This window comes from Xyrauchen texanus, chromosome 13, assembly GCF_025860055.1.
Source record: "Xyrauchen texanus isolate HMW12.3.18 chromosome 13, RBS_HiC_50CHRs, whole genome shotgun sequence".
Classification (NCBI taxonomy): domain Eukaryota; kingdom Metazoa; phylum Chordata; class Actinopteri; order Cypriniformes; family Catostomidae; genus Xyrauchen; species Xyrauchen texanus.
Window position 1 is genome coordinate 14717126 of NC_068288.1, and position 15554 is coordinate 14732679.

General features: G+C 39.7%; 1 protein-coding gene and 1 long non-coding RNA gene across 5 annotated transcripts in view; one reads left to right on the plus strand and one right to left on the minus strand.

Moving 5' to 3' along the window:
• LOC127654050 (uncharacterized) overlaps window positions 1-15554 on the minus strand; it is a 165180-nt gene that overhangs the window by 76800 nt on the left and 72826 nt on the right. The window lies entirely within an intron of this gene.
• obsl1a (obscurin like cytoskeletal adaptor 1a) overlaps window positions 10060-15554 on the plus strand; it is a 34296-nt gene continuing 28801 nt past the window's right edge. For all 4 annotated transcript variants that reach the window (XM_052140936.1, XM_052140937.1, XM_052140938.1 and 1 more), the window contains exons 1-2: window positions 10060-10374; window positions 12530-13727. In XM_052140936.1, coding sequence (XP_051996896.1) covers window positions 12608-13727 — 1120 coding nt within the window. In that variant the 5' untranslated portion in view covers window positions 10060-10374; window positions 12530-12607. The remainder of the gene's footprint in view (window positions 10375-12529; window positions 13728-15554) is intronic.

Genomic DNA, 15554 nt, shown 5'->3' on the forward strand with positions numbered 1-15554 from the left:
AATAAATAAATAAATATATATATATATATATATATATACAGAAACAGAAACCTCTCCTGTGTCTTGCCTGCACTCGAACTCTATTATCCCAAAGGAGATGGGTGACATGATACACTGATACAGCCTTTACTCCTATTGTTTGCTGTTCCCGAAACTTGCTCCTCATTTGCATGGAGTTAAACTTTTCGTAACGTTCTTGAGTTGCTGGTGTCGCCGGAAGTCAACAGCTCTCATTGAAAATTAATGTCGCTGTACGTGTGTATGGAGCTTCACTTGAACTACTTAAATTTAAACTAGTTTTTTCATTGATTCATGTTTCATGACGCTCAGTGGTGCCGCTATAGAGTGTATCGATGGTGGACAAAGTTAGTGATGTTATTTTGGGCAATTGTTCACTTTGCTGAAATATGTTCATTCATTTTTTCTGTCATCTATTAAGTGTAAATTCAGTGATCTTTAGTATGTTTACAGTGCATCACTGGAGATTTAAATGTAAAAAAATAACATTTGTCCATGTCATAAATGGGATGAACAAGTTTTGTGATTCTAGAATGGAGCGAGTCTCTGTTGTAGACACTATTCTGCAAATCACAGGGCAGCAGAAGGCTCCTTCAGCATCATCTGCCAATCCATCCCGACAATAGTGCTCTTTATGCACACACACAAATCAGTAATCATAACTCAAGTACTTGATTTGAGCATGTTTCCCACAATTGTGGTTTTGGCCACCTCTGTATGTATCATTAATAAGTCTGTGTTAACACAGTTTATTTGCCACTGTGGTGCCGTTTATATGCAATGTAAAGAGCAAATTTAACCATAATATAACAGTCTCATAACACCAATTAACTTTTTAATAAGCGATGAATACTGGATAATATGCCACCAAAGAGTCTTCATAACCAGAGGACAAGTTTGTCTCCACATATACATTTATTTCTGTCTAATATTGGATTTTGCACAAAGGATGAATCAAGACACCATCTATGATCTTTTCCTGTCATTATGGGGAAAAAAGTACCCGTGGTTTGAAACAAAATTGTTGTCATTGGACCATTCAGGGATGCAAGGAGCTCTATATTCTAGAGTAAATCTGCATGGATGTTATATTGACATAGAACATATTGTATGCTCTCATTGTAAGGCACTTTACCCAACATGCACAGCTGTCTCAACAGTGTACATGTATTGTGGTTTAAATAATCCTGTTCAGCTGTGCTGTTTCTCAGGCTGATGGATTGCACAGAGACCTCACATGAAGACAAGTGTTTAAACTGATTTGTATTCTGTGAATCTGAAATATAATTACCCTGCATAATCAACCACTGGCCATGTATTTATTTGTGTATATAACTGGATTCAGATTCATTTGTCTTAGTGTGTGGTATCCTTTTTTGCATTACATGGTGTTAAAGATGTTAGAGTTCAAGATAAAGACTGTCAAAAGTTTGTCAAGATAATCTTTGATGTTGGCCTGAGAGCCTTGTCTGAACGTTTTATAAGTTTAAAAAAAGCTTGATGCTTTAAGGTCATACAGGCTCTAAAGTTGGACAAGTCCAATAAAGTCAGATAGTCAGACAGACAGACAGACCGAAAGTCAGATAGACAGACAGAAAGACAGTGAGACAGACAGAAAGTCAGATAATCAGACAGACAGACAAACAGAAAGTCAGAGAGACATTCAGACAGAGAGTCAGATAGCCAGGCATGCAGACAGACAGACAGACAGACAGTGAGACAGGCAGAAAGACAGACAGCGAGTCAAATAGTCTGGCATGCAGTCAGACAGACAGACAGAAAGTCAGATAGTCAGACAGACAGTGAGACAAACAGAAAGCTAGAGAGTCAGACAGACAGAAAGACAGACACAGACAGAAAGTCAGATAGGCAGTCAGACACAGACAGACAGAAAGTCAGATAGACAGGCAGACAGACAGACATATAGTCAGACAGACAGACAGACAGACAGAAAGTCAGATAGTCAAGCATGCAGTCAGACAGACAGAACATCAGACAGGTAGTCAGACAGACAGGCATTCAGACAGACAGACAGAAAGTCAGATAGTCAGAAATACATAAAGTCAGATAGACAGGCAGGCAGGCAGGCTGACAGACAGACAGACAGTCATATAGTCAGACAGAAAGTCAGACAGACAAACTGAAAGTCATATAGACAGGCAGACATATAGTCAGACAGACAGACAGACAGACAGACAGACAAACAGAATGTCCGATAGTCAGACAGACAGAAAGTCAGATGGTCAGACAGACAGACAAACGGAAAGTCAGATAGTCAGGCATGCAGTCAGACAGACAGAACGTCAGACAGGTAGTCAGACAGACAGGCATTCAGACAGACAGTCAGTCAGATAGTCAGACATACAGAAAGTCAGAGAGACAGTCAGACGGAGAGTCAGATAGCCAGGCATGCAGACAGACAGAAAGTCAGATAGACAGTGAGACAAACAGAAATTCAGATAGTCAGATAGCAGACAGACAGAAAGTCAGACAGTCAGACAGACAGAAAGTCAGATAGACAGGCAGACAGACAGACAGTGAGACAAACATAAAGACAGACAGAGAGCCAAATAGTCTGGCATGCTGTCAGACAGACAGACAGAAAGTCAGATAGTCAGACAGACAGTGAGACAAACAGAAATTCAGAGAGTCAGACAGACAGAAAGATAGATACAGACAGAAAGTAAGATAGTCAGTAAGAAAGACAAACAGAAAGTCAGATAGTCAAGCATGCAGTCAGACAGACAGAACGTCAGATAGGTAGTCAGACAGACAGGCATTAAGACAGACAGACAGAAACTCAGATAGTCAGAAATACATAAAGTCAGATAGACAGGCAGGCAGGCAGGCTGACAGACAGACAGACAGTCATATAGTCAGACAGACAGAAAGTCAGACAGACAAACTGAAAGTCATATAGACAGGCAGACATATAGTCAGACAGACAGACAGACAGACAGACAGACAAACAGAATGTCCGATAGTCAGACAGACAGAAAGTCAGATGGTCAGACAGACAGACAAACTGAAAGTCAGATAGTCAGGCATGCAGTCAGACAGACAGAACGTCAGACAGGTAGTCAGACAGACAGGCATTCAGACAGACAGTCAGTCAGATAGTCAGACATACAGAAAGTCAGAGAGACAGTCAGACGGAGAGTCAGATAGCCAGGCATGCAGACAGACAGAAAGTCAGATAGACAGTGAGACAAACAGAAATTCAGATAGTCAGATAGCAGACAGACAGAAAGTCAGACAGTCAGACAGACAGAAAGTCAGATAGACAGGCAGACAGACAGTGAGACAAATAGTCTGGCATGCTGTCAGACAGACAGACAGAAAGTCAGATATTCAGACAGACAGTGAGACAAACAGAAATTCAGAGAGTCAGACAGACAGAAAGACAGATACAGACAGAAAGTAAGATAGTCAGTAAGAAAGACAAACAGAAAGTCAGATAGTCAAGCATGCAGTCAGACAGACAGAACGTCAGATAGGTAGTCAGACAGACAGGCATTCAGACAGACAGACAGAAAATCAGATAGTCAGAAATACATAAAGTCAGATAGATAGACAGAAAGTCAGATAGTCAGGCATGCAGTCAGACAGACAGAACGTCAGACAGGTAGTCAGACAGACAGGCATTCAGACAGACAGACAGAAAGTCAGATAGTCAGACATACATAAAGTCAGATAGACAGGCAGGCAGACAGACAGACAGTCATATAGTCAGACAGACAGATAGTCAGATAGCAGACAGACAGAAAGTCAAACAGTGAGACAGACAGACAAACTGAAAGTCAGATAGACAGGCAGACAGACAGACAGTCATATAGTCAGACAGACAGACAAACAGAAAGTCAGATAATCAGGCAGACAGACAGACAGACAGACAGACAAACTGAAAGTCAGACAGATGGACAGAAATTTAGATAGACAGACAGAAAGTCATTAGATTACTCACTGGTTGCTATTGTCATCCGTGAGAGTGTTGTTCGGTGTTGGAGCTGATTGATAAGTGTTGCTTGGGCTTTCTGTTTGCTGGGCTTTTCTGGCTTTTAGCAAGGTGTTGCTAGGCCATTGTAGCTTGTTGCTAGGCTGTTCTTGCTTCTTCCAAATTGATGCTAGGGTGTTCTGCACAATTTAGGAAATGAGAAGTACCTAATATGCACCTTGAGGTGGTGAAGATTGAGGACAGGGGAAGCTTCCTGAGGACGCTTGAGTGTGGAAACACAGGAAGTTTGACGTACGCCTAAAATCTCCCCCTTCACATTTGGCACAATGTTTAATGCAGGTTTCACCTTTGCAGTTTAAATAAACCATAACTGTCACATACTTCAACAGTGCATCTTGAATTATTAGGATTAATTAAGAATATAATATAAATCAAGTTTCATCAATATAACAGGATAAGCCCTCCGAGGGAATATCTGAAGGGGGGCTCGAGTGAGCAAGGACATTACATTTTACTATACATCTTGGACAAATACCAAATTTGGATAGTTTTTCTTATAATATTTGGTCTGTATATTGAAGAAGGATTAAGATGTTAAAGTCATAGCACACAAACTATAACATAAGTTGGCAAGTCATTTCTTACCAACTCCCTCTCATTCTCAAGAATGAGATCCCTGTGAAGAGTTTACAGGATATTGAGACAACGTTGTGTGTTATAGGGTCCAGTGATGGTAATGTGGCGGAGTACCCCATTAACACACATGGCAGCACACATTGTAATGTTCCCTCTACGCTGGCCTGGCACATCAACAGTGGCTCGGTGACCAATAATATTACGGCCACGTCTCCTGACTTTGGTCAAGTTGAATCCTGCCTCATCAACATACACAAAAATGTGTGGGGATTCATCAGCCTCCAGCTCCATCACTCTCTATAAAAGATACTAATTTACAGTAGATACAGTAAATCATACAGTTACACATATCTGCATAAACAGGTTGTCCTTGTCAATACTGAAAGACAAGGAGATTACAGCACTGTGTGGTGTACAATGATGAATTCTTACTGGTACTTCAGCTCCTCCACTCTCACCATTCCTCTCAAAAGTTATCTTTTACAGTTGCTTCATTGCAATCAATTGTGGAGAGTCTGACGATGTTGACATTTTGAAAGATAATGTCATCTTGTCTGATTGCACTTTGAATGTTTTATAGTCTGATAGCATTGTTTGCTACGACCATATTACACATTTCAAGTGCTTGTTAAGCAATGAAAACTGATCTTCTACCACCACCATGGGCAGATGCTCAATCCTAGACAGAATATAGCGCAGTAAAGTCAATGTATTCTACATAAAGACATGCATTGGCGAGGATTACTAGAATACCAGTGTGAAGGAATATTGCAGTACAATATTTGATTACACACTGTTTTCTCTCCTGAATGTCTGGACTATTGACAACACCGTGGATCGGCCCAGATTAGGCTGCACTCTCCGACCAGCCTCGGTCATACTTAGACCATGTTTGATGACATGGTCTGTAATTGTTGCCCATATCTCATTTGAGATTTCCTCGTCCTCCATGCCCCCTCTCCAACCCGCACTCTAATGCCCCTTCCTCTTGCACGAGCAGGCTCTTGCCCCTGTCTGTCTCCTGCCTGCTCCATATTCCACAGCTGTGAAATTCAGTCTTACCCCTGCAGTATAAATGTGTTTGATAACTGATAGGTTATGAGTTTCACCTGTCAGCTAAACTGGACAGCATTTGCGTTTGGTTGCTCTAAATTGTGAGGAAATTGGATTGTTCTCCATCTAGCCAATGTCTGTCCATCTGACAACTATTCCAACAATACCACATAACTATTATGTATCTAATATATGTGTGACAGGTTATTGTGAATGTTGGTTGTTCTATTTAGCATGTAGGGATTTACCCAATGAACATGTGTATAATTGCATTTGAGAGTAATATCATTCAATAGCAAATGAATGCACACTATTTTGATCTGCAAGGCTTAATCAATGCATTTATAAATGACTATAGTCATGTGAACAAATGACCTAATATGCATATAGTCAGTCATATAGTTTGACGAAATGTAATAGTCATTCGACGATTGTGCCAAAGCGATTGAGAAAAACGGTAATGTTCACATCAACCATCAGAATGGGGAAAATTTTGATCTCTGTGGTTTGGAGCGTGGCATGATTTTTGGTGTCAGTCTCTTATTTAACACGGTAGCCATGAGAAAGCATCATTTGTGTTGGATGACGGCAGAGAGCGCCAAGCACGTGAGTCGTTGTCATGGTAACCAGAAAGATTCTGAGCGGATTGCTGCAAAACTAGAATGAAAGTATTGTCAAATCATCATGCAATGCAATATTTTCCCTTCCCTGCAATCGATTCCAGACATGATACCAAGAAGGACGTTGAGGATATTTAATAAAAAATTTATTAAAATAAATAAAATTCTGAAAGCTGAAACCTGGACATTATAGAAAATTATTGAGAAATGACGGGACACTGGGACACACCTTGTAAATTCGGGACCCTCTTAAAAAAAAAAAAATGTTCTCTCTTCAAAAATGTTTTCTCTCTTCAAATGTTTTTTTACACATAACATTCAATGAGGTCTCCGCAGAGAAAAGAAACCCACAAGCATGTAAAACAAAAAACCCAATGACAAAATGTGCTGCTGGCTTCCTAACCCGCTACCGGACATGGGATACAGCATTCGTAGCATCAACAGCGGCCGCCTAACCCTCGAGTTTAAGATTACCCTGAAGTCACAAATAACCTTTCCCAATTTACTCACGGCATTTTCACAATAGTAGCCAGTCCACGTCCCGGCACGGCAGCTCCGGCAAAAAACTTTCAGTACCAACCCCAGAAATAATTATACTTTAATAGCGTCACGCCCATACTGCTATACAAAACAGGTGTGTGTAGACTATTGTTCCACATAAATATAGGACTATAGGTGATTCTAAATGGTCTGCACTTATATAGTGCTTTTTTTTAACCTTAGCGGTTACCAAAGCGCTTTACACTGTGTCTCATTCACCCATTCACACACACCAATGGCAGCTCATGGTAGGTGATAGACTGCCATTGGGAGCAACTTGGGGTTCAGTGTCTTGCCCAAGGACACTTCAGCATGTGGAGTCATGTGGGCTGGGAATCGAACTGCCAACCCTGTGTTTGGAAGCCGACCCACTCTACCAACTGAGCCACAATATTTGGATATTTATTTGACATTCTTCATCTGGAACTCTTCACTTCTGCAGTAGACAGTGTGTTTGAAAAGCATAGACAACTTGTTATATTAAAATATATTATTATAATTAAATTTCACCGTGAAAGTCTGCCCATTAAAAGCATAAGATTACATGTTTACTGATAGTGGCACCTGGTGGCCAAGGTTGGTATTGCATTCCTTTTTTTGAAGAAAGAAAAAAAAGAATTTTGAAGAGACAGAAATTAAGGCTTTTTTTTTTTCTTGCGGTTCAGGGCTTCCGTATTACGTTAACGTTAACGTAAAAACTTTAGTGGTTTTAAAAACGATTTTTTTTTTTATAAAGATTATTTTTTATTTTATTTTAGTTTTTTCAGAGCCATGAAAATGTATTTTATTTTAGTTTCAGTTTTTCCAATTATGTTGATTTTTATTTCAGTTTTTTAAATGTTTTTTTAACATTTAGTTTTAGTTTTAATTTATGATAATAACCTTGTTCTAAAGCAACACGATCACTTCTGGTGTGAAAAAGATCAATATGTAAGTACTTGTTACTGTAATCCATCGCTTCAGGTTAGCTTCAGGAGAGGGTGGAGATCACGCGGTCTCTCATGTGACGTATTCACGCTGGCGTGTTACAGACGTAATCTCACGTTCTCCTCTCGGTTGAGACATCCAGGATAAACAAACGCAACATTGTGAGTAAACAGATAATTACAGATCTAAACCAAAACCAACCAAACTTCTGTACAGCGTCCCCCCATCACTTGTAAACAGCGCTGCTCTTCCGACTGTGACATGAGTGTAAGATTTCGCGTGAACGTGCCAAAGTGAATACGTCACATGTGCATACCACTTCTGACTGGATTTTAAATATTGATCTTTTTCACACCAAAGTGATTGTGTTGCTTTAGAAGACATTAATTTAACCGCTGGAGTGGTATGGATGATGTTTATACTGACTGTCTGAGAGTTTTGGAGCTTCAAAAGTCTGATCACCATCCACTTGCATTATAAGGACCTGCTGAGCTGAGATATTTCTCTGAGTTTATGTTTTCTCAGGAAAATAGCATATTGTGATTTTTGCCACTTTATTAACATACAACACACCCACAGTTTTCATGCACACACCCACAGATATCGCAAACACTCCCACAGCCACTTCCACTTTGCCATGGTTCGAAAATGAGAGAATTAGCATTCACACGATAATTGATGCTAAGCGCGTGGTCATTGGACCTATTGTCTGTTGGCCTACCGTTCAAAACTTCAGAGAAGCTCAGAGTGTTTAATATTTGTTCAACCTATAGTCTAGAATGTGTTGCTGCTTAAATGCATGCATCAAATGATTGCATCAAATTTTGAATCAAATGTACTGAAAGTAGAATCACTAAATCATTTTGATTTGTATTTCTTTTATTTATCATATATAGACTTATTTAAAGATGGTGTTTTTCAGTTTGATTATGATATGTCAAGTCTCATTGTGGATACAATCTGATGTACAAATGTCATAACGTAAACATTTAGAGCACAAATTAAACTCACGATATGTCCTAGTGTGATTATTAAACAGCAAAGGCTGCAGTTTAATTAGACAAATATATAGTTTGCATGTGCTGCGCACTTCAAATGTGAGCGCTTGTGAATGTGTGGAGCGGTTTGTGGTGCTGCCGCCGGCTGCTCATACCTTTGGCACACTCTATTAGTAGCAGATGACAGCAGGTAGAGCACTAATTCACTTTCTGCATATTTATTCAATTAAATAGCAGTTCAATCTGTGGTTTAATAATCACATTGGGTCAGCGTAGCGGTCGTCAAAAACACACAGAAATGGAAAGAGTTTCACTCCAAAATAAAGCTCAATTAAAATGGAAAAAAGTACAACAGAGATACTTCTGCATAATTATGTCATTTTCACTGTAATACTATTACTGCGAATAATAGTAACAAATCAATAGAAATCATATTATATTTAGGCAAAATCTCAAATCTGTGATGCTCTGTTATGCAAGACAATATTATGTTGAAAATTTTAATTAATTGTTCTATTTTCAATTTATTAAAGTTTGAATGAATTCATTTATTTAGACACCATTTTGATAATGTACAGGTACCGGTGTCGGCGAGTACCAGCAGGTTAATACATCAGGTTGGCACTTGCTCCCTTGCCTCATTTTGGGTGTCATTAATATAAACATAATATGCAAATCAAAATATATCAACAGTTCAAACTCATTTTAAGTTGCCAGCAACACCAGACACATTTAATGGAAAAAACTTCATGCACAGGAAAAATATGATTTTGTAAACACTGTCAGCTGTTAACATTGAGTGAATGCTAGATTTGACAATATATATAATAAATATTCAACACATTATTTGTATATCTGATGGTGTTGACCCATATGAATGAAAGGCAATAAGCAGGAAGTTGCATCACAACACAGTTGAATATTGTGATTCAGTGAGATGTTATTTTTTAACCTTTAGTCTTAAAGCAGATGATTATAACACTTTGCCCAGATGCCCATCATCATGGTCAGTCTCTCATGCGGAGGTTCTGGCTGATATCACAATGGGAGATGGACAATAGACAAACTGTATGGATAGATGAATGACCCCCTTCCCTGTGCCTCTGAGCGGTGTCATACCCGTTTATCTCTGAGCCTTAGCAGAAGGTCTCAAGTGATCTGTCGGCCTATATATATCCTTTGCTGCTAACTTTATCATTCCCCATGACATGATGGCTGAGGGTATTTTAAGTTGGGTGAGGTGGCAGCTGTGAAAGCATTTATTAGCCTGATCTGACAGTGACACTCTGGGTGTCCCAGGACCATATGACACATTGCAAGTAGTGCAAACCAAAAGGAGAGCTTAGTCACGATGAGAGGCACGTATGAGAATTATAAAAAAGAATAACAGATCAATCTGAGTGGAATAGAAGATTAGAAGATCAACTTGAGCGGATTACTCTCAGTGTTAAGAGGACAGAATATTTTCCATGAGCTCCTGCCATTTCAATGCTATTGATTCAAATGTTTTCAAATCATAGCAAACACGGAGGTCAAAAGTAACTTTTTAATATCCTTAGTCTGAAGAGGAGGTGATTTAGGGACGCCCAAAGGCTGCTTTAAGACTGCCATTACTCCAGAGACGCAGGTGAGTTTACATTTGAGATGTATGACATTCTTGTTTTATAGGCTTTTGTTGTTTGATGGTGTTTATAGGTTGTTTTCATTTCTTCCTATTTAGTGAATGCACTTAACTGCATAGAGAGCTATAGGATGCTCCCTTGCTCCCTATTTAGTGAATGACTTAACCTCCAGTGTGCTGTCTGTCTGCACTGGTCTCAGAACAGTTATAGGAGAGCTATAAGATGCTCCCTTGCTCCCTATTTAGTGCATGACTTAACCTCCAGTGTGCTGTCTGTCAGCACTGGTCTCAGAACAGTTATAGGAGAGCTATAAGATGCTCCCTTGCTCCCTATTTAGTGCATGACTTAACCTCCAGTGTGCTGTCTGTCTGCACTGGTCTCAGAAGAGTTATAGAAGAGCTATAGGATGCTCCCTTGCTCCCTATTTAGTGCATGACTTAACCTCCAGTGTGCTGTCTGTCTGCACTGGTCTCAGAACAGTTATAGAGAGCTATAGGATGCTCCCTTGCTCCCTATTTAGTGAATGACTTAACCTCCAGTGTGCTGTCTGTCTGCACTTGTCTCAGAACAGTTATAGGAGAGCTATAAGATGCTCCCTTGCTCCCTATTTAGTGCATGACTTAACCTCTAGTGTGCTGTCTGTCTGCACTGGTCTCAGAACAGTTATAGAAGAGCTATAGGATGCTCCCTTGCTCCCTATTTAGTGCATGACTTAACCTCCAGTGTGCTGTCTGTCTGCACTGGTCTCAGAACAGTTATAGGAGAGCTATAGGATACTCCCTTGCTCCCTATTTAGTGCATGACTTAACCTCCGGTGTGCTGTCTGTCTGCACTGGTCTCAGAACAGTTTGAAATGCATCTTATTTTCATCATAACTCCATATAAAGCCTCTGAAAGACACATTATTTATTCTCAATGTGATAATGACAGTAAATATACATGAATGCATTTATTAATATTAATGAACAGATCCGTATTGTACAGTGATAAAATAAAATATAACAACATTTATATTAAAATGAGTTGAAATGACCCACAGATGTGTTAATGTTGTTCAAATATATAGTTCAAAATAACTAACATATATTTTCTACTTTTGTGGGAATATTGTCCTGTTGTCCACATATGTGCACTTCATGTTTATCAGCGCTGACACACGTAAAATGTATGGATTTTTTAAAGCAGCATATCAAATGAAACTAAAGACACAAATCTTTACAACCAAACAGGTTTCAATTAACAAATTTACAGCGGTTTCTTATCAGAGGCACTTTTGTTTGTGCTCTGCCCCTTTTAGTGCTTCATGGAAATCATCGTCATGCTGTTGTGTCACATGATGCAGTGCACCAGAAGTTTAACCCTTAAATGACAATCTAGAGTCCTGTGAACAGTATTCAGTCGATTTTCATTCATTTAAATAACGTGTTATGTATAGTGAAGCCAAAATACACCGTCCACACATGTGGACGTGGGGTCACACGAGGTTAAAGAAGTCACAACATCACTTGTTTTAGATGTGGAATAGACTCATCAATCCCTAAGTTCAATAAAAAGCTTAATCTCGCACTGCCCTCCGTTCATGTCATTCAGTTGCAAGCACATTATATTACATTTACAGGTTAGTGTACTGCAGTGTACTACTTGAGGTGGTGTTTTAACATACTGAGCCTCCGTTGGTAAAGTGAGAAATCCTGAAGCTATGTTTGTTTGTCAGAGTATAGTTGCATGATCTGAACATGCTTTGTTTTGTCCTGCACATGGCTAATCCTTCCACAATGTTATCTGGGAAGACTATTTAAATGCTTCCTCCTGATATACAGCACCAGCTGGCTGAACTATGTAGGGAATGTGGGAAGGTCTCTTGAGGACTTGCTTAGAGTACTGAAATATTGCTTACTACTTTTTTACTTTCACAACCATTTTCCAGAAGGGGCTTGTCTTGTTGTGTCTCTGGCTTAAGGAGGAATCATCTCTAAGCATATCCATCCATATTACTCATGTCATACCTTTAGTGTGATTCAATGTTTTAGAAGTTCATGGACAGACAATATTGGTCAAACTCAAAACTTAGCCTATGACAAGTTGTTTAGTCACAGGAATGCCAGATTGAAAACAATATACAGAAATACCAAAATATATCTTTATTTTGTATTTTCACAGTTGGGTACGTGCCACAGAAACTTTGCCATTCCTCATTCCAATAATAACATAGACAGTAAGTGATCACCAGACAGAGTTATGGATGTTTTTGGAGGTGCTCCACGTGTGCTTGGTTACCCACGCCCAGTACTGGTGAACTCTGGAGCAGACGCTGTGCTTCATTGTCAGATTGTTGGAGATCCCCAACCAGATGTGATCTGGGAGCGAAAGAATGAGCCTATCTTCCCTGAGGGTCGTTACCGTATTGCCCAAAATGACAAGGTGTACACCCTTTACATTTCTGGGGTGACAATTCAAGATGCAGGACAGTATATCTGCAAGGCCAAGAACAGTATTGGGGAAACCTATGCAGCTGCTACCCTTAAAGTGGAAGAGGAGAAACAAGAGCTTCAGCAAACACAACAACAACAACAACAACAACAACAACATGACGTAAATGTGATTCCACCAGAACAGGAACTCAAAATCAAGAAGCAACAGCAGTTCGAGCTGGTACATGAAGCAGACCCATTCCAAGACAACAAGCCTCGATTTTTGATCAAACCTCTCTCTCTAAGAATAGATAAGGGTGAAGATGCTGCTTTCTCCTGCAAGCTGTGGGGAGACCCCTTGCCGGCGGTGGTGTGGGCGAAAGATGGCAAACAATTGAATGAGATCTATGAGAGTTCCCATTACCATGTGGGCCAGCAAGATGGTGGCTGGTTCCAGCTCAAGGTCTTTAGAACAAGAGCCCAAGATGGAGGTGTCTACACATGCAAAGCGGTCAATGAGCACGGGGAAGCAATGGCTGGAGCAGTGCTCCTCATAGAGCCCGTTCCAGATCAGAGAGAGGGAAACGTGACAAATGGCTACACAAATGGCCACTGGTCACCACACCAAAGTAAAGAAATGCATTCGAGGGCCAAACACTCTAAACAGCCTCAGCTGAACGTTGCAAAGGCTAAGAAGTTCACTGTCACAGAGGGCAAACATGCCAAGTTCCGTTGTTATGTCACAGGCAAGCCCAAGCCAGAGATAGTGTGGAAGAAAGATGGAGAGTCTGTTGCGCCGGACCGAAGGCATCTCATTTATGAAGATAGAGAGGGGTACTACACTCTGAAAGTACTGTACTGCAAGCAGCAGGATACTGGACTCTACATATGTGCGGCCTCAAACGCGCTGGGAAACACACTGAGTGCCGTGCATCTGTCAGTAAAAGGTAACTCCATTTAGAGTTATGGTTTAATAACTGTTCATTTTTTACTGGTCTCAGAGATACCTCACAATTAGACCATGCTATATCTTTTATTATTATTTTTATTATTTTCTCCTATACTAATGTTATGAGCACACAATGTAACAATAGTTATAATAGGTTATTACATTAAAATAAATCTATTTTGACCCAGAAACACATTTTGAGTTTTGAGTCATGCACTAAATGAAAAAAAGAATAATAATATTATTATTATTATGTTTCTTTCTACCCCAAGCCATTGTTGAGATATCATCACGTAAATGATGGCTGTCATCAATGGTAAATGGTCTGCATTTATATAGCTCCTTTTTAACCTTAGCGGTATTCAAAGCGCTTTACACTGCGACGCATTCACCCATTCTGCATGTAAGGTGCTAGTCTGCCATTGGGAGCAACTTGGGGTTCAGTGTCTTGCCCAAGGACACTTCGGCATGTGGAGTCATGTGGGCCGGGAATCGAACCACCAACCCTGCGATTAGTGGCCGACCCGCTCTACCACCTGAGCCACAGCCCACAGCCGCCCAATTCATCAGTCGATGAGCACGGTTCAGCATGGTACAATTTCAAATGGTTCTCGACATGGATTTTTTTAGTATGTGCTGTATTTACATGCATACCTGATTTCACAGCACCCATGCCAACTGGCACTGAACGGCACGGTTTCTCAACAAGAACCATTCGCCCATTGGTGGAAACGCGGCTAATGTTTTTGAGAAAATAGACATGCATTGAATCATTTATAGACATTAATAACAGATAAGATGCATATGTATATATAATATTCTGCATATATTTCATAATGTATCATTTTAGCAATATGCCTTTGGCCATATCACCCGCGCACTGCCCATACCTAGTATGAGGCGGCGGGGGCCCGAATTTCTTGGCTTTTAAGGAGGTCGTCTCCCATACTACGAGGCATCTTAGCAGTTTGACTTGCAACCAGCAACTGACTAAATGCCGACTATACTAATTAATTCTCTGCATTCATACATCACCGTCTAGTCTGCGCTTGTGGAATCACCTTCTGATGAACTTCTGAAGGTCTGATGGGGTGGAGCTCAAACTCAGGCGCTGATTCGGATTCGGGCCTGTGATTTGTGAAACAGTCGTCACACTTCGCTTGTAAACATCGAGGAATAAATTCTGGCTGGATAAACTTTTAATTTCTCTCTATTTGTTGATTAATTAAGAGTGGAAAGCGATTAGAAACACATAAGCAAAAAGGTGATTTAAAATGAAAGGATGAAAAATATTGATTTATTTGGCATGTGAGGCCAGCAGAGAAGGATTTACTGACCTGAGAAATCACCACTGACTGAAATATAATAAAGAAATATAATGTTCTGCTAGCATATATAGGTGGTAATATTAAGTACTGTATATTAGTCATAATGTATAATAATAATAATATATATATTTTTAATATATTATAGTTTTTAGGCCTTAAAAAGCACACTATTGTTTGTTTTAAAAATATTATAATTTAAAAAAATTTTTTTACAATATTTTCATAAATAAATGAGTTCATAAACAAAAACATTTCCAAACCTTATTACATTATGCACTCAAAATTATTGTTACAATATGCTTTGTTCTTATGTTATGAGTTGCTACAAATCAGTTTTGAGAAACAATGTGATGCAACACATTTAGCCATAAAAAACTGTCCAACTCTATCGGCAACGGCAACACTCAACATCTAACAGTCTCCAGCTTTGTGGGTCATTAGGCCTATAATTAGCTCTAAAGTAATCCACTGAGAATGTATTCGATGAACACTGAGCA